Raw genomic sequence first — 26,795 nt, forward strand, 5'->3', positions numbered from 1 at the left:
CAGAGCATCCAGTATTAAAATACTTGTAAAACAGGCAGAGGGATGCAACATTTCTGCGGTGGGACAGAGGTTGAAGCTTAGATGACAGTTCAGGACTCTTTTTGAACCCTGTCCAGGAGCGAGAGACTAGTAGCAGATGCACCAGCCCAAATGTGACAACAATACTCCATACATTGGCGAATGGTGGCCTTATAGAGGTACAGGATACTTTCAGGTGTAAGTAACTTTCTAGCATGGTAGAGAGAGCCCACCTTCCTTGCAGCATCCTAGGCAATGCTCTCAATGTATCTGTTCCAATTCATGTTCCCTGTGAACATTAAGCTGAGGAGTTTGAAAGTACTTTCAGGTAATGTATTTTTTAGCCATAGATATTAGTGATTAAGCTTGTTTCCTTCAAGAATTACAAGAAACCTCAGTCTTGGCAGTATTGAATGTGACTATCCATTTTTGTCCCATTTCACTACAGATGAGGTCTTCCTCGAATGTTTCTGCTATTTCCGTAGATATGTGTTCATTTGTTTTCCCCTCGTGTCTGTTATTTAATTAAATGTTAAATTTCTACATACTCTATAGTTTCGTTTTTAATTTTTATTTAAGAATCCTGTATGCAAAATATTTAGAAAGTTTTCAATTTTTTTTTTATTTCATTTCAGCTCTTCCAATTGTTTTTGATAGTGATAAGTATTGTTGATATTGTGGCAGTCTACAGTGCCACAAATTTAGAGCCACACACTACTAAAGCCTTAGCGATTGGATACAGTTGGAGACTGGTGACTTTTGTAAGTAATTTTTTTTGTATATACTAAAGGTATCTTTTAGACTGCTGATATAACTTTACTTTCATGTTTTAAGGTACTGACATAAACATATTATATCGCAAAAATAAATCAATGAAAATAATAGATATTGACTATTCCAATATATACATGGATAACGAGTGCATAACATTAAGGGAGGTAATATTGTATATTGAGAAATCGATTCGAATCGACTATAATATACCACATTTGTTCGACTAATATATATATATATATATATGTGTGTGTGTGCGTGTGTTTTATTGATGTAGATTGACCTTTTACCATTTAAAAGGTTGTTAAAAGTCCATTCAAATGTATATAAATCGAAGACTGCCAGCACCCTAACCCTAACCCACCGTAAAAAGCGTTATAAAAAACATACAAGTCAAATTTGTTATGACCAGAGTGGTTGGGCAGAAGTTTAGTTCCAAAAAGGAAATATAGTTTTGAAATCTGTATTTACATTCATTAACCCTTATTCTCGAGTGGCCTTCGGGCCTCAATAAGTGATGATTCCCAAGTTTAAAAAAAAAAAAAATTCCAAAATTTGAGTTTTAACATATCTTATGTTATCATGAAAAAAAAAACTCAGTAAAAACAATGTTATGAATGAACATATACATGTTTTAGGCTTAAAGAAATGCGACGTTAGTTATTCAGAACTGAAGAGGTTCTGTGCAAATGAGCTTTCTTCATTTTTTTTTTTTTTTTTTTTTCAACAGAACTAACCTGGGTTGCCTGCCCAGTGTTGCCCGGGTGTTTGGAGGTGTTAAAAAAAAAAGTGGTAGTAGGCAGGCAGGTTTGAACCCGTGACGCGAAGGTGGAAAAGAAAGTGAAAGGAAACCCGATATATTACTGTGATGCCATGATGCAACCGGAAGTGTAAAGAGTTCAAATTAAACATAGTCAATCTAAAAGATGATTTGCAAAAATGGCGTTAGTTTTGAACCTCCTACAAAGATCGTTTTAAATGTGGGGGGAAAATCAGCTCCCCCGAAAAGGGGGGCACTCTGGCAGTATCCAAATAAATAGTAATTGTCTCAGTATGAAGGGTTTCCCCTTCATTGACCAAGGACCAATTACAGAACAGATACTACCCGGGTGAAGGAGTTGGCGTTTGTGTTTGAATAGTTTCGCTTTATTTATACGAAAAAGACAAACCGCTTACACGACGGGACGTGGGAATTTTTAAAAACTCAATAAAAAAAAAAAAAAAGAAACAATATCCATTTGCAAATCTGAAATATTACGATCTAGGAAGTATAAAAAAAACTTCTTCCAGAATCTAACCAACGCGAGAACCCAGCGGGGGATAAAAGAAAAAAAAAAAACGTTCTGGGAGGTAACCCTTGAGGTCAATAGGCTGACAACTTACCACCACGCTATGCTGGCCGGAAATAAGAATGGTTGAAATTAAACGATTAAAAAGTTAAGTGACAGGTGTGTGTAAATTCAATGAGGTCAAAGATAGAGGAATGAAATCATACTTAACTTTGGCTGCGAGGCAGTTTTCCCCAAGATGTTGGGGAAAACCAGCTCCCCTATAAAAAAGGGGGAGTGTCCAAATGAATAGCAATTGTCTGATCGACAGTTTTCACCATATTGATCAAAGCCGATTGCTTTTTTGATGTCCCTGGCAAGAAAGCCGAGGAACTGCATTCTCTTCGATTAGTTTAATTTTATTTATACTAAAAAGCCAAACAAACACGCAACAGAACGGAGTAGCATGAATTTTATAAAAGTTGATGAAAATAAATCTAGACACAACGTCCCTTCGCAAATCGTAGATATTATGATCTAGGGGGCATATAAAAAGTTCTAATAGTACCCCTTCGACAACAATACTCTCGAAAAACAGACACGCAGCAAAATCCCACCCCTACACTGTAGAGATCCCTGGATACCATAAAGCTTAAATAGCTTTTTCCCCTCAGACTGCTGCACTTTGGAATTCTCTCCAAGGCCCCTACATCGCCAAATATACTAACACGCAGAAATTCAAGTGTAATGTGAACAGACATCTCACTGCCCAACTCCATAGTGTCCCTGTAAATCTGGTCCTAAATAGCAACCTCTCACAACTAAGTGGCTCTGTGCCTTGTTTGAGGTGAAATGACAAAAAAATTATTTAAAAATTTAAAAAACCTACAATGCCAGGAACTACTGCACCACCATATATGGGTCAAATAGCAGGGAATGAAACACTCAATTTTGGCTGCAAGTCAGTTTTTGCATATGTTGTTTGTTTCGCCACCAAGATGTTGGGGAAAACCAGCTCCCTATAAAAAAGGGGAGTGTCCAAATGAATAGCAATTGTCTGATATAAGAGGTTTCCCCCGCATTGATCAAACTTTATTGCTTTTCTGGACGTCCCTGCCACAAGTGCCGGGGAACTGCGGGTACGGATTCAGTTTCGCTTTTTTATGCGCGGCAATTGAAAAAAATCTCGAAAATAGCATGTAAAAGTCTGGCAAATTAAAGATGGATGTGATCTCCGTTCGTAACTTGTATATATTATGGTTTAGACAGTATATAAAAAGTTTTAAGGAGTGACCCCACAGAGCCCCCCCTGAAAAAAGCCTTTGGTGGACATACACAAAAAATGCGCATGCACACATTTTTGCTTTTATATAATAGGCTAGCGGGGGTGGGGGAGTACCCGGCGTGGCCCGGGTGTTTGTAGGTGCGTGTTGTGAGGGGAGGGGTGATCAAAACAACCCTTTTTTAAAAAAAAAAAAAAAAAAGTTGGCCGGGTGTTTGGTGTAAAAGAAAAAAAAAAGTTTTAGTAGGAAAGTAGGCTTGAACCTCGAACCTTTGACGTGGAGATGGAAACAAAATGGAAAAAAACCTTGAGACCTAGCCATCTCGACCACGATAGAAGAGGAATGAAAAGCCTCTTAATTTAACGTTTACAAAATGAAATTAACAGGTGTGAGAACCTTAAGTCACGTGATGTTTGACCTTGAAACATGACGCGGCTGCAAGCCGGTTTTCGCTTGTTTTATACTGAAAAGCGAAAAATACACGGGACGCTCTAAAAATCTAAAAAAAAAATAGCACATGAATGTCGGGCAAATTAAATAGACAGGCGAACCCTATTTCGTAACTCATAGCTATTATCATTTAGACGTGATATAAAAAGTTTTAAGGAATGAGCTGACCGAAAAGTTCAGCGTTTTAGACATACAAAAAGAGCGAACATACATACATTTTCGCTTTTATATATATATATATATATATATATATATATATATATATATATATGGCATTCCACCTCACTGGAATTGCTCGGTGATGGAGATGGATCAAACATAGTGAAGACAATCTACTGTTGGAATGGCCAACCTTTTCAACAATGATTATTTTTCTTTTTTTTTCTTTTTTGTATTTTTCTTGGGTAAAACTACAAACTTTTTCAGATTCATTATTGCACTATGCATTATGTGTGGTAGTCATTCAGCCAACTATTTTTGCAATGCTTCTCTACATAAACCTTATGAGAGAGAAAATCACTGTGGAAAAATTACCAAAAAAGCAAGACCTAGAAGAGTATTGGAGACCCCTGTTTGAAGATGAGGGACCTAGTGACTTAGAGACCAATTGGATCCTAGAAGAAATGAAAAACAAACCAGAAATTATGGAATCAGATATAACATCTAGAATAAAAAAAGTTAAAAGCATTTAACCCCCACCCCCACTATATCTACACCCACCATACCCTTTAAGTACCAGAACTAGTCGGTTTTCGGGATGACCTCGGAAGAAAGGGTCGGTGCCTTCAGAGCTAAGTTAAACTCTTTATCCATAACTGAAATGTATTTTGTCTTAATTATGCTCCATTTGAAATCATGAAATCCACATATCTTTCGTCGCTTGACAAAGGAGGGATTGGACCTAGTAATTCACTCCGGTTCATCCGTTTATTTGTTCGCACTTTTCCCAATAACCACGCCTTCAATTTTCTTGAAAATTTTGCACCAACAGTAGTCATGGGGAAGTTAAATTTTTGCCAAAAGATTTTCCGCGATAACTCTGGTTGCCCCTCTAGGGGCCATTAGATGGGTAAAATTGCCACAAAATCATGCGTCCGTTCGCACTTTTCTCAATCATTTTTAAAAATTTTTATAATTTCGCATCAATATTAACCATGGTGAGAGTAAATTTTTACCAGAACAGATTTTGGGGATAACTCTAGTAGCCCCACCCCACCTCACCGAGGGCATTATAGGGACAAAATTGCCCCATCATTCATCTGTTCATTTGTTCACTTTTTTCAATAACCACATCTTGAATTTTTGAAAATTTTGCACAAACATTAGTTGTGAAAGTAAATTTTTCACTCATGAAGAGGGACCCCCATGCTCACCCCCTTTTTTTTTTACATTCAAATTTGGCAAAAATTAAACTGGCCCAATAACAAAATTTATTGAGCCAGTTTAATTTCCTTTAGACTTTTTAGTATCTGTGATATGTACATTTTAAATATCAATTTTTCGGAAATGTAGATTAGTTTAATTTTATCAATAAACATAATCTTGACTTTTTACCTTTTTGTGTTGGTAAAAAAAATATAAAGTTTAAATTTTTTTTTTTTTTTTTTTTTTTTTTTTTTTTTCCATTCAGGTTTTGGCTTTCTTTCTCGCAAATTTTGAGAAAAAGATTGGAATCCTCTCTTCAGGAGTGCATTTTATCTTCTGGTTTTTGGTCGTTGTGACACAAACAATTCCTTTATACAGCAAAATTATTCAAAAGGTACTTTTATATAACTCTTATTTTATTTTTTATTAATATTGATGCTAATTTTCCCATGATCAAGCAATTAGAATTAAATTTGATTAAAATTATCAAAGATATAAACTAATTTTTTTTCTTTACTATATTATGACATTTTTTTTTTTCCAGGTGCAAACTGTAATTAAATTGCAATTTTTTATTTTTATTTTTTTTTTTTATGAATAAATTTATTTTAAACATTTTTTAGGCCAATCTGCAGAAGATTTTGGAATTTCTGAAGAAAGTAATATTATACAAAAGTGTAAATACTCAACCAACTTTCTATGAAGGACTGGTGCTACCAGATCAGCGTGTCTGAAGATATTGGCTTCCCAATACGAAATGCACCTAACATTGATGCTTTTTGTTTTTCTACTTCCTTTTGAAAAACTTAATTATGTTCTGCAAAACCAAAAGCGATAACCCAATTTTTCCCCCCTTTCCCTTTTTCCCATTCCCTCTCTTTCTATCTCCTCCACTTCCTAAAATGTACTAAACATTAATACTGCAACCCTTTTCCCTCTCCGATTGCAAAACTCATTCATGTTCTGCACGGCAGGAACAAAAATATAATCTATAAACCAAACCCTACAAACTAGCAATTGAAGATAGAAAGAGCTTGAAAAATAAAAAAATTTCTACAAAATAACTGGATGCAACATGAATACTATTTCCAAAATAACTGGATTCAGCATTAAATAACCCAAAAAGGTTTGATATGCCGTAAAACAAAACAACCAAACCTATAATACACAATTGCCTTTTATATTTTAGTATGTCTTGTTTGGAGTGAATTTGAGAAAAAAAATTTAATGAAAAATTAATGAAAGCTGCTGTCAGAGGGTCTTTGACTTAGACGAGATATTATTTTCCTCTCTCAATCACTCAGTTAATAGTTAAAAGTGGAATCCCCAAAGTTTGTGGCAATTTGATGCTAATTAAGTCCACCTTCAGATACCCTATGATATGATTCTTGTGAAACTGATAGCTCTCATACTAAAATACTTGATATCTGAAATAGACTAAAAATAAAAATTCTAAATTTATTTCAGCTTTGTACGGCTTAGAGTGTTGGCCATCGCTGAAGAGAACAAAAACTTGACACCTGTATGAATCGTTTTTGTGATGACTCCATTTACTTCTGTTGTGTCTGTGCATATTGAATTAAAAACTCTGTTGTTAAAAGGAGGTACATAATGGAAACTGTTATGAGTTCAAATCTATCTTGGCCATTTGTACATAGCGTAGTATCTGTTCTGTAATTGGTCCTTGATCAATGTAGGGGAAACCCTTCATACTGAGACAATTACTATTTATTTGGAAACTTCCAGAGTGCTCCTTGAAGAATAAAAACCTTCTACAAAATAACTGGATGCAACATGAATACTATTTCCAAAATAACTGGATTCAACATTAACCAGAAAAGGGTTGATATGCCGTAAAACAACCAAACCAAACTCTACAAATGTTAACAAAATCAGGTTATACTTCCAGATAGAATGATGGCAATTATTTTGCTTTTATTGTTAGCATTAATAATCCACTAAATAGAGCAATAACAGAGGAGTCACTTATGTAAGTTTACATAAAAAGGTCCATTACTTGATTTTTCGAATAAAGCTAAAGAAAATTCTTGTAAAAAAAAAAAAAAACTTAATTGGAAGATTTGATGTTCTAGTGTTTTAGCAGAACTTTTTAATACATTAGGTTTTTATAATAACGTATGGTGATTAGCAATGCCTGTAGATGTCATTGGACTATTACATAAGTTTTTCCGGTAGTAATATTATAAATCCTTAAACTATCAATAATCAAGTTAAGTTCAATGAGATTGATAAAAAAAAAACATTAAAATATTTTTTTTTTTTTTTCATTTTCACCCCAAACAAGGCAGTGCCATTTTGATGTAGGGTGCTACTATGGGAGACATAAGTTGCAAGGATACTATATAGGGAGTTGAGCAGCAAGATGTCTTCTTACATTACACTTGAACATTTGCATGTCAGTACAGTTGGGAAAGCAAGAACCCGGAAGGGAGTTAGAAAGTCTAACAGTTCTGGGGAAGACTCTACTAGAGTAAAAGGCCTTACTTCTAATCTGGAATTTTGCTGTTTGTCGGAGGTATTTATGTCAAAGGGGTACAAGGGCTTGTAGTTTGTCCGAGCATCCACCATTAAAATATTCGTAGAACAGGCAAAGGGATGCCAGATTTTATTGACGGACAGACTGAAGCTTAGATGACAGTTCAGGACCTATCAGGTTGGTGACTCTTTTGAACCCTGTGTCCAGGAGTGAGACTAGTAGCAGATGCACCAGCCCAAATGTGACAACAATACTCCATACATTGGCGAATGGTGGCCTACTTTCAGGCGTAAGTAACTTTTTAGCACAGAGAGAGCCTACCTTCCTTGCAGCGGCCCTGGCAATGCTCTCAATGTACCTGTTCCAACTCATGTTCCCTGTGAATTAAAAAGAAAATATAGTTCAATACTTTGGAATATTTTAATATATATTTTGTATGATCACATATCAGAACAAATCCTTAGGGTCACAAATATTTGACTTGGCATGCTCCATGAAAGAGTAGGCTGATTAAAAGTGCTCACTCAACGCAAAAGCACCCTCTATCTCTCCTTTCTCCAATCTACCTTAATAACCTGTTCACCTATGTCTTAAAAAGAAAAAAAAAACAAAAAAAAAACGCCTTTCCCATCATGCACTGCAAGTGCATAATAAGTCAGCCATTTTGTCTCTCTTCTTTCACATGGAGCAACACAGTTAAGCCATTCATTTTGTTTGCAGATACACTACACTTAGCTTTATAGATAGATATAGATATATAATTTTTTTTTTTTTTTTTTTTTTTTTTCCAGGAATACGATGTTGATTTATTACGGTTTACCCTGTTCTGCCTGAGTTACAGTTTTGCTTTGATAGAATTGTTCCTTTTTTGCTTTGCTGAAAAATATTCCATCTTCAGTCGTGGCTACATTGAACTCCGATCAAATGAGGACATCAGCTGCGTAAGTGTTTATTTATATTTCTTTGGGCATCTCTTACTTGACGCAATAGCTTCATTTGAAAGTTGAATAAACAAATATTTAAAATCTATACATACATATGAGTGGAAATATACTTTTAGACATGCAAAAACACGCACACATATTCACATAAATGTTTAATTATAATCTGAGAAAATGTATATAAATATATGCATCAAATTCACTTTAATATTTCACCCAATAGACCCCCAAAATCTCCTTGTAAATTAATTTTTTGTACCATTTTTTTTTCTGAGAGGAGACTATGGTGAAGTGGCTGCCGGCACAGACTGCTGACCCATTCCATAGCACCACTTTCATTAGGGATGTTGGCAACCTTCACTTGGCCCCTTCTGTGAGTACTTGATTTTATTAGGAGCAAAAAAAAAAGTGATAAAAGAATGGAGAGATCTCAAAACTTCAAATTTTCGATTCATACACCTTGTCTCGTTTTCCTGATGCATAGAGTATTTCTGCCATATCTGCACTGATGCATCAACCACTAGTTTCTTCATAACAATACTGCAGTGCTGCATCCCTGTGCGCATTTTACGAACTCTTATATGGAGTGTGCCCTAATGAACTTTGTGTACTTGTAACCCCATTACGTAAATATCTTTGATTCACCCAACTAGTAGCAAAATCAAACCTCCTTGTAAAAGTCGGTAGAGCCAAGAAGATATTTCATCATGATAGCGTATTTTCTCTGATTGCTTCCTTTGAAATTTCTTCCCTGTCAATTTCCTCCGACTGCACTAATATGCAGAAATTTAAACGTGACATGAATAAATATCTTGTTGATCACTTTTGACGCCCCCTCCCTTCCAAATAAAAAATTTGACCATTATCACAATAGCTGTTTACACTTCAGCATGCTATGTTTAGGGCGACTAAAGTTCGAATTCATCCAGTTGAGTAACTTTCTACACCCGTCTGATTTTTAACTGCATTAGTTTGCGCTAAAAATCTTTAGTTTGAAATCTTCCTTGCCAATAAATTTCTGGTTTAAAAAAAAAAAAAAAAAAAAAAAAAAATATGCTTTTATAACTTGATATTAAATTGTAATTGTATTTAAAATAAAGGAATATTTGTCTTCCATTTTTTTTTTTTTTTTTAATATATAATCTATATTAAACTAGTAAGATTAGTCACCATCACTCTGGATTCTAATTTCCGTAATTACGTAGATTACAGGAAAAAAAAAAAAGCTAAACAATCATCTGTTTAATTACATATTTTTCTTTATTGGAATCCTTTGAGATTAGTAATTTGTATATTTATTTGCGGACTGTTACCTTCATAGTGACGCAGTGGATAGAAGCGTTGAATCTCTACGTTTCCAGGTGAGCATTGTATGAAGATAGCAGTTTCCATCCTAACCTAAGCAGGCCAGAGGTTTAGTTGGCCCAAAGGTGGTGAGACCGCAACATCTATGGAAGGCAATAATTACTGAAGATGCAGTTAGGACTCTGCATTCCTATCTCGTCATGGTTAAACCACCTGAAGAAGGCCAGAGGAATAGTTGGTCAAAACGTGGTGAAACAACTATGAAGATGAGGATAATGCTCCACAAATCTTATATATAACCGGCTGTCTGTCTGCCTCCATATTTTCAAAATATATCTCCTCCGAAATTAAGTCGCAGAACGGTGCTAGAGGACTCAAGTGATTGGATTTTTTTTTTTTTTTTTTTTTATGGACTAATCTTTTATGGGTCTCTAGCCGGTTTAAATTTTAAGGGGTCAAAAATAGGTAAAAAAAAAAAAAATTTTTAAATCGTTAAACATTTTGTACATTAATCTTAGTTTATTTTTAATTTTTCATCGGTTTATATGCGAAAACAATAATGCAACCTCAGGACATCTAAGCATGGTATGCGAACAGATTGATCCATAGTTAAACTATTAATCTCTTTAGAGTTGAAGTGAGGTGAGTTCCTAATTGAAATTTTGAACAGCAAAAACATGGTTATTAAACCATTATTTTGGGTTAAAAAAAAAAAGTTATGCTTTTATAACTTGATATTAAACATGTATGGTATTTAAAATAAAGGAATATCAGTTCTCCATTTTTTTTTTTTTAATATTAAATTAGTAAGACTACTTGGCTACTAAATGGTTATTAGTACCTGGTGATTTAAGTAAGTGTTCAGACTTAAATTTAAGAGTAAAAACTCTATCTTAAAATATTAATCGAGATTAAATATTCAAATTAATGAAATAGATTAACAATATATTTTTTTAATTGTAGATCAATATTTGATATAAATAACTAATGAAACGGATTTAATTATCAGTTTGTGGTAAATTAGTTATCACAAAAGTATATAGAGGGATAAATCGTCTTCACTTTATAACCTGGGACAAAAATGTTTAATATTTCTATTTAAACTTCTCTCTTGCCCCTCCGCCATTTTTTTCTCTCCACCCCCTCTTTCTTATCTACCCATCCGATCCTATCTCTGGATATATTCACGCAAATAACTCTATTTGTTTTGTAGTTTTGACTTTTAGTTCATATACACACATGCATGGAAAAATGTCTTTTATATAATAGACTAACCTGGGGACCCGGCATTGCCCGGGTGTTTGTAGGTGTGTTAAGCAAAAAAAAAAAAAAAGTCGTAGTAGGCAGGTAGGTTTGAATCTGTTCCGCCTTTGCGGAACAGAAAGCGGAGGTGTATGTAAGGTGTTGGTTGAGCAAAAATAAATGGGAAAATTGTGAGCGCAGAAAGTGGTTGTAGGCAGGCAGGCTCAAACCCGTACCGCAAAGGAGAAAAACAAAGTGTAAAAAAAAAACGTGATGTTTTAGCTGTTGCGCCCATCGCCAAACTGGAAGTGACGTAGGTTGGATTTAAGGCGAGACAATCGGAAAGAAGTTGATGACTTTCGAAAATATCTGCGAAAAAGCGCCCCCTCCCTGTAGAAAAGAGCCCAGTTGAGGGTGAAGAAATTGTTTTGGGCCAATTTTTCAATATTTGTCGTCCGAAGGGTCGAGCTTCAAAATGATACCAATCTCGTGAAACTCCGTTGCCTCTGTTGAAAGCTTTTGCAAGACATAAAAACATACATACATACATTTGAACAGACAGGCGAGATTTATATTATAGATGAATTATAATTGATATTGTACAGGGTTTGGCAGAATTCCATTTTTATATCTGGTAAAATTTCTTTTTATTGGGTAAAGTGTTTAAATTTTTCATAAGAGTAATGTTTTTGTGCTCTTATTACTAAGTTTCAACTCTTCTGTCCTTCAGTTTGGTGTCTGCAGTTGAGCATCATCTTTTGATTTTGAATGATAATCACAAGAAAGGATTGAATATTTCAGATGTTTTGTCTGCAATATTAATTTGAATTCATTATTTCAATTGGTTTAATTTTTAATAAGTGTCTTTATAATCCTGTTCCTGACACCATGTTACAATATAGAGGTTATCGGGTAAGATGATTGTGATATTGAATGGATAAGGTGAGAGCTGATTCCTTGCATGCTTTATTTATGAAACGCCATTACAGGAAAAAAAAAAAAAAAAACTAAGGGCAGTAACTCTTCTCTACTTCCAACTTAGACAAGGGACATAAAGGATAGAATATTTCAGATGTTAATCTGAAGAGGACTTAAGCCTTTCGATACGCATGATATTATGTGCTATTTTTTTTTTCTCCAAATTAAACTTTCACAATTATTACCAAAGGATAGAAGAATAATTATATACATATTGATTATCCCTTTGTGTATGGATCTAGGTTGCCAGCCTCTGCATTTTGTACCCACTCCTTATCTTGTTAGGCAGGATGGTTTAGAACATATAATCCTATTGATGTCAACCGTCTAAAAGAGATTCGTACACCAGTAACACTTGTTGTCATCAAATCTCATTATTTGCTATCTCTTTGTTTAGTTTTTTGTAGTCAAGATATAAGCGTTTTGAACTTTAGAGGGAGCTATACCAGGCAATGTCTTGCGCGTGCTCTGATCCAAAGGGTTTATACCAATCATCTAAGCACTCATAATGCTGGGTTTCTTTAGTCTTCCATACATCTTTGTGCTTGGGAGAACCATGCATATTATTGAACTGATGCAGGCAGTGGCACACTACACATAGCCAAATCACCCCAAATCCCACTAATACTTTTTACCTGGCCTTCGGGCAGAGATCAAAGTGTAGTATCTGTCCGGCAGATACTGCACTTGAGATAATTTGTACCAGTCAATGGAGGGGAAACCCTCTATACTGGGACAATTATTATTTTTGGTAACCAGAGTGACCCCTTTTAGGGGAGCTGGTTTTTACCTCACATTAAAAACGGCCTTGTGCCTAATTTGCTCAGTGGGGGAGCAAATAAACACCATCTGTCCGGCAGATACTGCTACAAAGACCATATGTGGGGGTAACCCCACATATCAGACCTTGGTCAATGTAGGGGAAACCCTTCATACCAATTGTCACTATCCAGCTCCCATTTCCCACCCATCGAGAGATGCTTCCCTTTTCCCTTCCCCCTCTCTCCACATTAAAAAAAAACGCCTTGTGCCTAATTTGCTCAGTGGGGAAGCAAATAAATGAATACAATCCCAAATCCCACTAATACTTTTAAAAAAATTTTTTTTTAATTTTTTTTTTTTTTTTAGCTGTGTTACATTTTTAGTAAAAAAATAACATTATTTTTTTATGTTGTTCGAAATCGAGAGAGAGAATAGGAGTTTGTTTTTTATTTTCATCAGTTTTGTTGTCGTCTGCACACTGTCAAAAATAATCACGAGAGGATGTGAAGAGATATAGAGAGTGGACAAAAGAAAAAGAATAGCTAACGAGCGCTGACAGGAAAAAGAAAGAAATCAGCTAACGAACACTGGCAGGCTGTATAGAGAGGGGGAGGTGAAAATATATATATGGAGAGAGGGGGCGTTTTAACCTGCGCTTACGAAAGACAAAAAAACGGTCTGCCCCTTGCTACTGAGTGAAGCAGTCATCAACGGCGGCACTGCGAACAGGTGTAATATTAGCAGTAATATAGTACTGTGGTTGATAAAGCCGAGGACGGCGCGCTTAATAAACATTGGAAAGGAGTCCACCTGATGTATTTGGAATAAGTTTTTGCAAAAGGGAGACGGAAAAGAATTCGATGAATATTGAAAAGGCGTCTACTTACGATATTTTGGAGCCAGTTTTTTTTTTTTTTTTTTTTTTTTTTTTTTTTTTTAAGAGAAAAAAGTAAAGACACTAAGACAGTGAGTGAAACAAAATCTCTCTCTCTCTTTTTGTTGTGAACTGAGCAGACGACTATGACCAGTATGAAAATGTCGTATTTGGGTCTGGCATATTTGACTTGAACATTCTCTCTTGATAAAGACTATTTTCTTTCACGCATTACATTTTAAACTATCAAAACAATTGCATTTTTTCTTTACATTTTTTTTTTTTTTTTTTGTTATAAATTAGCTTTCATTCATAATTCCCATTAGCCTTTTGTTATTTCCGTTTTGTTTTTTTGTCTTGTGTTTTACCGTTGTCTCTGAAGAATTTGGATAATCCCTTCCCATATTTATTTATTTTTTTTAATCCTGGGAAAAATTTTATTTTTTTTTTATTGTTGCAATTCCTATCTCTACAGTCCCCAGTGGAGATAGCCGAGTCGTAACGGCAGCTACGCGTCCATCTGATCATGACTCTTATTGGTAACTCTTATAAAGATTTAAAATTTCAACACTTTATTAGATTTCTAGACATAGGTTGTTTCATTGTTCTTGCTGTGGTGCAATCTTTTATCTGTTTTGAATGGAATCCAACACGGAATTTGTTAACATCAAGTTTCTCTCACCATTTTGAATGTTTTTGTCTACAAGACGATTTGACTTAGATGATGACACAACCTGTACTTCTATAAGACCATCATTCGTCCATGTATGGAGTATTGTCACATTTGAATGTCACAGCTACATCTGCTACTAGTCTCACTCACTCTTGATATGCTTGGACAAGGTTCAAAACAGTTGCCAACCTGATACATCCTGAACTGTCATCTAAACTTCGTCTTCTGTCCCATCGACGAAATGTTGCATCCGTCGGCTTGTTCTAAAAGTATTTTAATGGGGAATGTTCTGACGAACTACAAGCACTTGTACTCCCTCGACAAGCAGCTAAATCCCACTGCTACACAGATCCCTAGGTGTAAAAAAAAGCCTTCTACTCCAATAGTTTATTCCCCAAAACTGTTAGACTTTGGCACTCCCTTCAGGGTTCCATCTTTCTCAACTGTAATAACATACAGAAGTTCAAGTGAAATGTGAACAGACATCTTGGTGATCATCTCCCTTCAAAATATTCCTGCAACTTATGTCCCCGATAGTAGCCCCCGACATCAAAGTGGCACTGTCTTGTTTGGGGAGAAAATTGAATAATAATAAAAAAATTTTTTTTTTTTTTTTTTTTTTTTTTATTATTCTAGTTCAAAATCATTGACTCTATAACTTTAATACAGCTCAAACTTAATAGAACAACAGTCACTATAAAAGATTAGATCAAATATCAACCTATGTGAAACAAATTTTTGAGTTGTAGTTGCTAGAAATTATTTTGCATGATTTCAGCAGGTATTCAAAATAAAGTTATAAAATTACTATATATATATATATATATATATGTTCAATTTTATTGATAGCATGAACTAAAATTTTTCTTTTTCAAAAATGCTAAATACTTAATTAGAGCTTTTAAATAAAATTAAGTTCTTACTAATATGTTTTTTAGAAATCAAACAATTTTTTTATTTCTTTAAAATTTTCATTCACCTCAAACGAAGCATATTATCACTAGTGTAAGCAGCTACTGTGATTGGGGCCAGATTTATAGGAGATAAGGGGGGGATATAGGTGAGGTGTTAAGTAGCTAGATGTTCGTTCGTTCACATTACATTAAAACTTTTTGCATGTTGATATGGTTAGACGTAGGGAGGGAATTTCAAAAGCAAACAATTTGATGGAAGAAGCTCAAATTAGAAAATCTTCTGGCATATAGCGTAGCGCACTATGATCACCACCGTAAACAGGTGGACCCTTACTGATATTTGGTTAATGCCAGATATTATTTTTGCGAAACTGAATAAACTTAACACTGGAAAGAGTATGGGGTTGGGTAATATTCCCATCATACTCATTATCAAAACTCAGAGTTCATCTGTTTAAACTGTCGTCTGTATCTGGTTGCGTGCCTCTTCTATAGAAGACCTCCACTGTAATCGCAGTCTACAAGCACAAAGGTGAAAATCAAATTATGTACCAATTTGTCTGACCTCTTGGCAAGGTTATGGAGCATATTGTGAACGACTGCCGTACTTCACAATAAGCTCATCCATCGGTTCGGTTTTCTAAAATGGCACTCTCTCACGGAACTTGTAACGTGTCTTTATCGGCACTTGGCCGCCTCAGAACGTGAGATGAAGAAGTGCACAATTTCAGCATTTTTAATCTTACCAACGCATTTAAAATCATTCCTCACTTGGCACTGCAGCCGAAACTATCCTTATTTGGCGTCCGCGTTAATCTCTTCTCCTGAATCTGCAACATCTACAGGCTACTTTGGTCACTTCCTGTCTCAGCCGGGATGCCGTAGGGAAGTGTTATTGTGCCAGCGTTATTTTCGCTCTTCATCAATGACCTGCTGGCATTAATGGACATTGCAACATCTCATTTTAACTGTGACGACTTTGCTCTGTTCCTAAGTTCTTATGCCAATGACACAAATTTGTGTTACATCCAGACCCTTACATAGCGTCGGTATACCTGCAGTCGCTGCATGTTTTTGCATCTGAGTGAGTGGGGGAACTGGGACCTGCTGTTTAACCCAGCAAAAACAGTTGTGCTATTGTTCATTACATATCTCGCTCCTGTCCAGCTCCACAATATTTATTTTCAAGGCACATTTGTGCCATTCTCGAAATAACTATCTGGGAGTAATAATATCTAGCAATCTCCGGTTTGACAACTACTTGTCTTGTATATTAATTAATGGGGTGCTTTACATGTTGCATATCCTGAAGCTACCAAATTCCTCATGAATAATATTTGCCGACTAGACCTGACAAGGCAATAATTCTTCCCTACTTGGAAAATATATTGGCAAGGTGTTCTCTGGTTCTCTTCAACATCTATAGCATCATGCCATCAGATATATACTTCATATACTCGAGAGGAAATAGGGTCTGCTTCGATTAGATCTGTTTACTCACCGGAATGTAACCGTTCCTTTTGTTGCCTACAGATTATTTAATCGTTCTTGCTCCACCGCAATACTTAAATACCATCCTGTGTTGCGGCTGAACACACAAAACCTGCAACGATATGCTTTCAGATTACTCTCTGCATAATCACACCGGTATTTGCTCAGATGTACCGGCGATCTCCTTTCGCATTGTGTTCTGCAGTCCTGAACGTGCTGCCTCAGAATTATGTAAATGAACATGTATCACTATCACATTTTCGGAGTTCTGTATTGGCTAACTATTGATATTCTCAACTTCTATGCATTCCCTAATTAACTTAGTAACCTTTGTTTATTGCTAACGGTTTTTATAACCATGGCTTGATAAAAAATAAAATCTATGGTGAATTTGGGGAAATTTCGCTGTTAGTGAAGTGGCGCAGTAAGTTCATCAAAGCACATTCTTTGGAAGTACTTGTAAAAAGCAGATGCAAGTGTGGTGATGAGACAGGAGCTCGGGCTTGTCTGACAGTGTGAGAACTTAGGTTAGAAATTATTTCTTCCACCCTGTCCAAGAGGGAGGAGCTAGTGGTTGGTACACCTAGATGTAGCAACAATATTCTTCATATATGGGCAACAATGTTCTCCATGTATGGGCAACTGGTGGCTTTATATAGATATAGAAAACTGGCAGATGTGATATTTTTGTCAAATGTGATAAATGGCACACTATCAGCATTAGAATAAAACTAAAATGATTTGGTTTTCTTTGTAAAAGTGTTGCATAAATTTGAATTGGAATTTATAAGTTAAGACGCCAATAAAACGCAATTATTTTTTAAAACAAATGTATTTAAAATCAATTTAATTTCAACGATATGTCTTCATCAGGCATGGAAACAGTTTGTTTTTTTGTTTTGTTTTTTTTGCTCTTTTCAACGTAGATGGATATAACTAGAAACAAGTTGATTTTAAATGTTTATTTAAAAATAAAATTGTATTGGCCTAACTAATAAATTCCAATTCAAAAATAAAATGTTCAGGAGTATCAATCAATGTGCATACATATATTTTTAGCTTGAACTCTTAATTTTTAGATTTTTATATATCTAGCGATAGCTCAGATGGTAAAAAAAACTGAAGTGCTAAATAACTAAGGCTGGAGTGTTGAATGTTTTAGTTTCGATTCTAGCTGATAGCACCAAAGTCATTTTCTTTATTTTTTAAAAACTTTTGAAGTCCTGTATAATAGGTACAATATAATAATCAATAGAGAATTTGCTCTATAATACATGAAGCGAAAATGTCGTTTTTTGATGTTCAACTTCATGTAAAAAAAAAAAAAATTATTTTTGCACCAACCTAATATGAAATCTGCATGAATTAAAATATTTAAGTGTATTTTGTGACCGGGCAATGTTAGGCAGATTGCTAGTTCAATATATTTGGCACTAAATTCTAGCATCAATCGGGAATTGAAGTATTGTGTAAACAGAATCCCCCCATCCCCACCAAGTGACTTATGAAATGACTAAAGTGTAAAGTCATTTTTGTTGGTACAAGCTCGTTGATCTTAGCTTATATTTTATTGTAATTTTGTTTTTTATTTTAAAAAATGGCTGATTTAAAATATTTTGAAGAGTACTGATCACTTGATGCCATAATGGCCGTTGCGTTTGTAGAGTGACAAACTGCGTTTGACAAATAAAACATATGGCCATAAATGTAATGTCCTCATATCAGTAATTGTAATAAAATGTTTTTTTTTATTTGTTTTTAATGTTTTGAATTAAGGCCATTAATGTTAGGAGAGAGGAGAAATAAGTACTTGATCATGTTCTTGTCATAAACATTAAGTTCAGTTTTATAAAACTTGTATTTTTTTTTTTTCTTTTCAGAATCCTTGCCCAATTGAGAATAGTTCATTTTTAAGTAAAATTACTTACAATTGGATTACAAGGTATGTAAATAATTTTTTTTTTTTTTTTTTTTAATATGCATTTGTAATTTGTAACTTCAAACAATTTTATTACATAAAATTCAAAGTGCCTAATATTTTAGTATATTAAGTTCAAAGGAGTGCTATGACTTTGTACCCTTCTCTCACTGCCCCCCCCTCCTCCGCCCTGGACTACTTCGTTTGGTCATACATTGAGAACATCACCAATATGTCCTCCCTGATCGCCGCCATTCACAAAGTATTCGCTATGCTCCCGGAGATTAATTGATCCATTTATAAGCTATCAAAAGCCAAGTCTATTATAGCTATAGAAGTATGTGTTCAGTTTATGATCAAACCATGGATCACTGATGTTGAATCTCATGTCTTTGACACTTGGATGTGATGTAGCTCAAATTGATGAATTGTTTTTGTCTTGATTTACTATGTGCCTTATGTTTATAATGAGTCTCTGGTGCTACCAAATTAGGCTGTCTGAAGATATTGGCTTCCTGAGATGAATGCACCTAACTTCCTTTTGTAAAACTAAATTATGTTCTACAAAAACAACAACCCATCTTTTCCTTCTTCCCATTTCCCCTTTCTCTTTCAATGTCACCCACTTTCCTTACTTAAAATGTACCAAACCGTAATACTGTAATCCTTTTTCCCCTCTCCCATTGCAAAACTCCTGTTCTGCAGGGCACGGAAAAAAAACCACGCTAAAATCCACTATAAAACCAAACCAAACCAAACAATACAAAATAGCGATTGAAGATACAAAAAGCTTGAAGAATAAAAAAACCTTCTACAAAATAACTGGATGCAACATGAATATTATTTCCAGAATAACTGGATTCGGCATTAAATAACCTGAAAAGGGTTGATATGCCGTAAAACAAAACAAATCACCCCAAACAAGGCACATTGGCATTTTGATGTAGGGGCTACTATCTGGGACATAATTTGTAGGAGTACTATGCAGGGAAAATAACTGGATTCGGCATTAAATAACTTGAAAAGAGTTGATATGCTGTAAAAAAAAAAAAAAAAAAAAAAAAAAAACCTAATGACAGTCCTTGGCAATTCACTTCAAGCACATGAAACGGCTACTACAGTAATCTGACTGGAGTTTGATTATTTTTTGTTTTCACCTGATCAGATGGTTTCATACTCCTTTTGGTTCATAACACGGCTATCCTGCATTCTGGACTTTGCTCAGAGAAAAAAGCCTAATGTAATGAATAGAACATCTGGGTCCTTCCTCCATAAGTATCGATGGGTAGAGCCATTTAGAGACAAACATCGAAAGGTACACATTCCTCAAACTACAAATACCAGCTAAAAAGACTCATTCCATACAATAAGTCTACAAAGCTACCAGCTATATACAATAAGTCTACAAAGCTACCAGCTATATACAATAAGTCTACAAAGCTACCAGCTATATACAATAAGTCTACAAAGCTACCAGCTATATACAATAAGTCTACAAAGCTACCAGCTATATACAATAAGTCTACAAAGCTACCAGCTATATACAATAAGTCTACAAAGCTACCAGCTATATACAATAAGTCTACAAAGCTACCAGCTATATACAATAAGTCTACAAAGCTACCAGCTATATACAATAAGTCTACAAAGCTACCAGCTATATACAATAAGTCTACAAAGCTACCAGCTATATACAATAAGTCTACAAAGCTACCAGCTATATACAATAAGTCTACAAAGCTACCAGCTATATACAATAAGTCTACAAAGCTACCAGCTATATACAATAAGTCTACAAAGCTACCAGCTATATACAATAAGTCTACAAAGCTACCAGCTATATACAATAAGTCTACAAAGCTACCAGCTATATACAATAAGTCTACAAAGCTACCAGCTATATACAATAAGTCTACAAAGCTACCAGCTATATACAATAAGTCTACAAAGCTACCAGCTATATACAATAAGTCTACAAAGCTACCAGCTATATACAATAAGTCTACAAAGCTACCAGCTATATACAATAAGTCTACAAAGCTACCAGCTATATACAATAAGTCTACAAAGCTACCAGCTATATACAATAAGTCTACAAAGCTACCAGCTATATACAATAAGTCTACAAAGCTACCAGCTATATACAATAAGTCTACAAAGCTACCAGCTATATACAATAAGTCTACAAAGCTACCAGCTATATACAATAAGTCTACAAAGCTACCAGCTATATACAATAAGTCTACAAAGCTACCAGCTATATACAATAAGTCTACAAAGCTACCAGCTATATACAATAAGTCTACAAAGCTACCAGCTATATACAATAAGTCTACAAAGCTACCAGCTATATACAATAAGTCTACAAAGCTACCAGCTATATACAATAAGTCTACAAAGCTACCAGCTATATACAATAAGTCTACAAAGCTACCAGCTATATACAATAAGTCTACAAAGCTACCAGCTATATACAATAAGTCTACAAAGCTACCAGCTATATACAATAAGTCTACAAAGCTACCAGCTATATACAATAAGTCTACAAAGCTACCAGCTATATACAATAAGTCTACAAAGCTACCAGCTATATACAATAAGTCTACAAAGCTACCAGCTATATACAATAAGTCTACAAAGCTACCAGCTATATACAATAAGTCTACAAAGCTACCAGCTATATACAATAAGTCTACAAAGCTACCAGCTATATACAATAAGTCTACAAAGCTACCAGCTATATACAATAAGTCTACAAAGCTACCAGCTATATACAATAAGTCTACAAAGCTACCAGCTATATACAATAAGTCTACAAAGCTACCAGCTATATACAATAAGTCTACAAAGCTACCAGCTATATACAATAAGTCTACAAAGCTACCAGCTATATACAATAAGTCTACAAAGCTACCAGCTACAAAGACTCATTCCATACAATAAGTCTCTAGATTATTACTTAAACTATGGCAAGATCAGCTCAGTTACTTCAAATGATATATCCCTTTCTTGAGGCATATCACTATGCAAGCTTATGTAACTAAAAACATAGTTTATATCTGGTTATAGACCATGGATGTGTCAGAGGTAAATGTGGTTAGGACATCCTTGATTTACTTAATGTAAGCCTTTTGTTCATTGATCGTGGAGGCACTGTATCAAATGTATATCTTCACTAGCCTGGGTGCCTGACGTTGTCCGGGAGTTTGGAGATGTGTGTTGAGTGCAAAAAAAGTGGTAGTAGGCAGGCAGGCAGGCTTGAACCCGTGACGCAAAGGCGGAAAAGAAAGTGAAAGAAAATCTGACGTCTTATCCCTAATCCATGATGCGATCAGAAGTTCGGAACATTAAAATTGGTAAAGTCATTCCAACCATTACAAGGACTTGTAAAAATGGTGACGCAAAAAAAACAAAAAGACTCTCCTTGTAGAAATGTGCCCAGTTGAGGATGAAGGAATCAACGTTTTTAGCCAATTTTTCGATATTTGTCGTCAGAAGGGTCGGGTTAGCTCAAAACGATACTGATCTTGTGAAAATCCATCGCCTTTGTCGAAAGTTTTAGGCAGACAGACATACATACATACATTTAAACAGGCAGGTGAGATTTATATAATAGACTAGCTTGGGTGCCCGGGTGTTTGGAGGTGCGTGTTGAGCAAAAAAGTAGTTGTAGGCGGCAGGCTCGGACCCGTACCACAAATAAGGAAAAGAACGTGAAAAAAGTGACCTCTTTACTGTTGTACCCATCGCAAAACTGGAAGTGGCAAACGTCAAAATTAAGGCTAGACAAGCTCCCCTTGTACAAATTGAATAGCAATTGTCTGATATAAGGAAAATATTTCCACATTGATCAAAGCTGATTGCTTTCGGACATTTCCGACGATCGAGACCGGAAAAATACCGCCAGAATTAGTGTCGCTTTTGTTATAGGAAAAAGCCTAATCCACATGCGGCGAGCGAAAACTGTTGAATATTTATCTTCCCGAAGTCGAGCAAATTAAATAGACAGGCAAGCTCCGTTAACTCGGAGATATTATGATTATGATTTCTATGTGATAAAGTTTTAAGAAATTGCAAGCCGACCGAGCGCTTCTCTGAAAAAAGCCTTTCTTGGACATACACAAAAAGCGAACATACATACACACATTTTGGCTTTTATATATATAGATGGTGCACCTTCAAGTGATGCTAGCACAAAACTGGTAACTTTAGTAACTCTGTGTTTGAGAGGTAAAGGAAAGCTTTATTGGGGTATTTGAATACCTATGTATCTTATAGAGATCAAGTGTTAGCCCCAGGAAGGAGGGGGCTTAATTTCAGAGGACTTTGAAGATGTTGTTCAGAGTATATACCTAATGCTATCATGCAAGCCTATGTTACTAGCAATAGCTTATATTTGCCAATGTCTCACCAGAGTGCAATCACCACATCTGGATTTGGTCATAGGCAACACTAGATTTACTTTGTCAGCCTTTTGTTTTCTGATCAGGCTGTTTGAAGGTACTGGCTCTCTTATCTAAAAGGCACCAAACATTTTTTTTCCCCTTTCAAAAACTCATCATGTTCTGCAACAATTTTTCCCTATAAAACAATCAAATAAAAAGTAGAAATACTGATAAAGAACTGGAAGGTTTTGCGTGCTATATATATATATATAATATATATATATATATATATATATATATATATATATAATGTACACACTGTTTTAACAAAATCCAAGACTTCAAGAACTCGATTGATAGCAACAAAGTGTATTTCATTGTTAGTTACAATTGTTTCAAGACCATTTCGACAAATTCAATGTCGTTTGAAAATTTTCACAAGAGCCTTTCTTCAGACTTATTTGTTATATATGTTTTTTTTTTTTTTTTTTTACAAAGCAGTCACCACTTATCAAAGCCAGGAGGCCACTCGAGGATAAGAGTTAATGAGTGTACAGTAGTCAATGGAAAAATGTAGTAATCGTTAGTAGTGTAAATTTGGTAAATTGGATTACTTAAGGGGAACAGCTCATTAAGAACTTGTTTATGTTGGACTTGAAGACGACCATATTGTAGTCGGTTGGAAAGCAGAAAAACTGAACAGTTCCACAGGCATGCAGTTCTAAGAAAGAAGCTTTCTTTATGGAATCTAAGTTTAGGTTTAGGCACGGATAAAGAGTCGGGAGAAATAAAAGTATAACTACTTTCTCCAAAATTACTTTATTAAACATTAATTTAAAAAGGGTTGATATACCATGAAACAAAACAATAAAACTCAATAAGTATTTGAAGTTGTAGAGAGGGTGATAGGCATGTGAAGGTGCCAATCGACCATACCCGAGGGTGATAGGCATGTGAAGGTGCCAATCGACCATACCCGAGGGTGATAGGCATGTGAAGGTGCCAATCGACCATACCCGAGGTTGATAGGCATGTGAAGGTGCCAATCGACCATACAACTAAAGTAAACACAAGGCAAAGAGGTAACTACGATAGCAAAGAATGGCACACAGATGTTTGGTTAAAGACGATGTGAATTGTTTTACTTTTACCAAGAAATAAATCATAAAATGTATGGTAATGGATTCAAGATTGAAATTCTTTAATCCTTTAGGTAGGAACTGGTAACTGGATGTCATTGGGTACAGGAGCGGGTAGCAGGACGTCAGTGGGCTGCAGGAGCTGGTAACTGGAAGTGTTGGAATTTTGTGGCTTAGTGGGGGATGCCCTTTTCTCTTTCCTGCAACCTTTCTCCCACAGAAGAGACGTTGCGAGCCTATCCTTGTTTCATCGTTATTTCCATGGCAGGTGCTCGTCTGAACTCCAATCTCTGGTCCCCCCCTCGCCAATCTTTCAAGAAAAACACCCGTCTAGCTGAAACCACGCTCAATAATTTTCTCCACTCTTTATCTGTGCCTAAATCAAAACGTAGATTCCATGAACAAAGCTTTCTAAGAACTGCACGCCTGTGGAACTGTTCAGTCTGCCTGCTTCCCACCTGACTACAACCTGGATGTCAAGTCTAACGTAGAAAAATTCCTAATGAACCACCCCCTTAAGAAAACACTTCATTAAATCTCCACACTAACGTACTGTATTTGCAATAACCCTTATCCCTGAGTGGCTTTCGGGCCTTGATAGTAGAGTAGAATGTGTATCCCACAGGTAGTTTTTGATTTACATAATGAGTTTGAGTAGCCCTGAAAAGGCTGTTTGGGTACTGCTGTGTTCCCCTGGTCCCCATGGTAACTGGATCTGCTGAGTCAAATCTGGATTTTGGATGCTCCTAGCTTTGGCCGGAGTCTGAAAAGTGAGTGCTGTAACTAATTGTAGACGGAATTTCTGACCAGCAAATATGTATGTAGCGTTTATTGTCAGTATTTATTTAAGCTTTCGTTTAAAAGTAGTTTTATTTTTGTTGCGAAAAATTGAATTTTGTGGGTTTTTTTTTTTTTTTTTTTTTTTTCCATAGGCGTCACCACTTATCAAGGCCGATAGGCCACTCAAGGATAAGGGTTAAAGAGTGTAGAGTAGTCAAAAGGACAATATAGTAATCGATAGTAATGGAAGTTCGGTAAATTTGCTAACTTAAGTGGAACGGCTCATCAGAAACTTGTTCACGTTGGACTTGAAGACAACCATATTATGGACAGCTGGAAAGCAGGAAAACGGAAGACAATTCCACAGGCATGCAGTTCTAAGAAAGAAGCTTTGATCATGGAATCTGTGTTTAGGTTTAGGCACAGATAGTGGGGAAAATTATTGATAACGTTTTCAGCTAGTCTAGTGTTTCTTGTGAAAGTTTGGCGAGGGGGGGGGGGACCATAGATTGAAGCTCAGTCGAACATGAAAATAACGATAAAGCAGAGACAAACTCGCAACATCTCTTCTGTGAGATAGAGGTTGCAGCAAAGAGAAAAGGACATCTCCCACCAGGCCACGAAGTCTATTTTGAACCCTATCAAGGCAGGACAAGTCTTTTCTAGCAGCTCCTGCCCATATGTGGCAACAGTATTCCATCCTTGGACATATCTGGCTCTTATATAGATAGAGAATTGCATCAGCAGTGAGATATCTACTGGATCGATAGAAGGATCTGACCATTTTTCCAGCGGCCTTGGCAACAGATTTGATGTACGTATTCCATTTAAGATCAGGAGTAAAGGTCAAGCCCAGAAGCCTGTCAAAACTTCAGGCCTCCCCAAGACTAGAGCCATTCATTTTAATTGATGCCAGATGGGGATCAGAACGTTGATGTAAAGATAGAAGCTTGGTTTTAGATGCATTAAAAGTAATGAGCCACTCCTTTCCCCATTGTACAACGTGATCAAGATCAGAGGAGAGAGAATTGGAGAGAACTTGGTCGTTTACTGTCTTAGATGTGCTACCATAGATGGTAGTGTCGTCAGCAAAAATGTCTACGAATGATGTAAGGATGTGATTTGGAAGATCATTAATGTAGATCAGGAAAAGAGTTGGGCCCAGGATGGACCCCTGAGGGACTCCAGCATTTATACTGTTAGCTTCTGATTTTTGCCCATCAACTACTACTCTTATGAACCCATCAGAAAGAAATGATTTAATAATTGAGAAGACATTTCCAGCTATACCATAGCTGGAGATCTTGTGAAGTAAACCTTTATGCCATACCCTATCAAAGGCCTTTGATATGTCGAGCAATTGCCCTAGAAAGGTTGCCTCTGTCGAGAGATTCACTAATCCTATGAGATATAACTGTAAGCACATCTGCTGTAGATCTAGCAGAACGGAAACCATATTGTGTGTCACTAAGACTATTTTTGCTGAGATGGTTGATTACTTCTCTATTTAACACAGATTCCAGCAACTTACTCATGACGCACAGGAGACTTATTGGCCTGTACTGAGAGGGGGATGAACGATCACCTGAATTCTTAAATACAGGGCATACTGATGAGATTTTCCAGGGTGATGGGAAGCAGTTCTCCTTAAGACAACGTTTAAACAGTTTTGTAAGTATGGGTGCTAGTTCTGGTTGAAGTTTGAGTACTATGATTGGAATACTGTCAGGGCCGGTTG

The 26,795-nt window shown here is 35.7% G+C and overlaps 1 protein-coding gene across 1 annotated transcript in view; it reads left to right on the top strand.

Annotated features, from left to right (window-relative positions):
* The window catches only part of LOC145283966 (multidrug resistance-associated protein 1-like), a 145,987-nt gene that overhangs the window by 36,918 nt on the left and 82,274 nt on the right, over positions 1-26,795 (top strand). Inside the window, exons 3-6 of the mRNA XM_080133064.1 lie at positions 654-779; positions 5,424-5,552; positions 8,447-8,596; positions 18,716-18,777. Of these exons, the coding sequence (XP_079989190.1) occupies positions 654-779; positions 5,424-5,552; positions 8,447-8,596; positions 18,716-18,777 (467 nt within the window). The remainder of the gene's footprint in view (positions 1-653; positions 780-5,423; positions 5,553-8,446; positions 8,597-18,715; positions 18,778-26,795) is intronic.

The sequence above is a fragment of the Euprymna scolopes genome, chromosome 8 (genome assembly GCF_053919585.1).
Source record: "Euprymna scolopes isolate OS-2025 chromosome 8, ASM5391958v1, whole genome shotgun sequence".
In the NCBI taxonomy this organism is placed as follows: Eukaryota; Metazoa; Mollusca; class Cephalopoda; order Sepiida; family Sepiolidae; genus Euprymna; species Euprymna scolopes.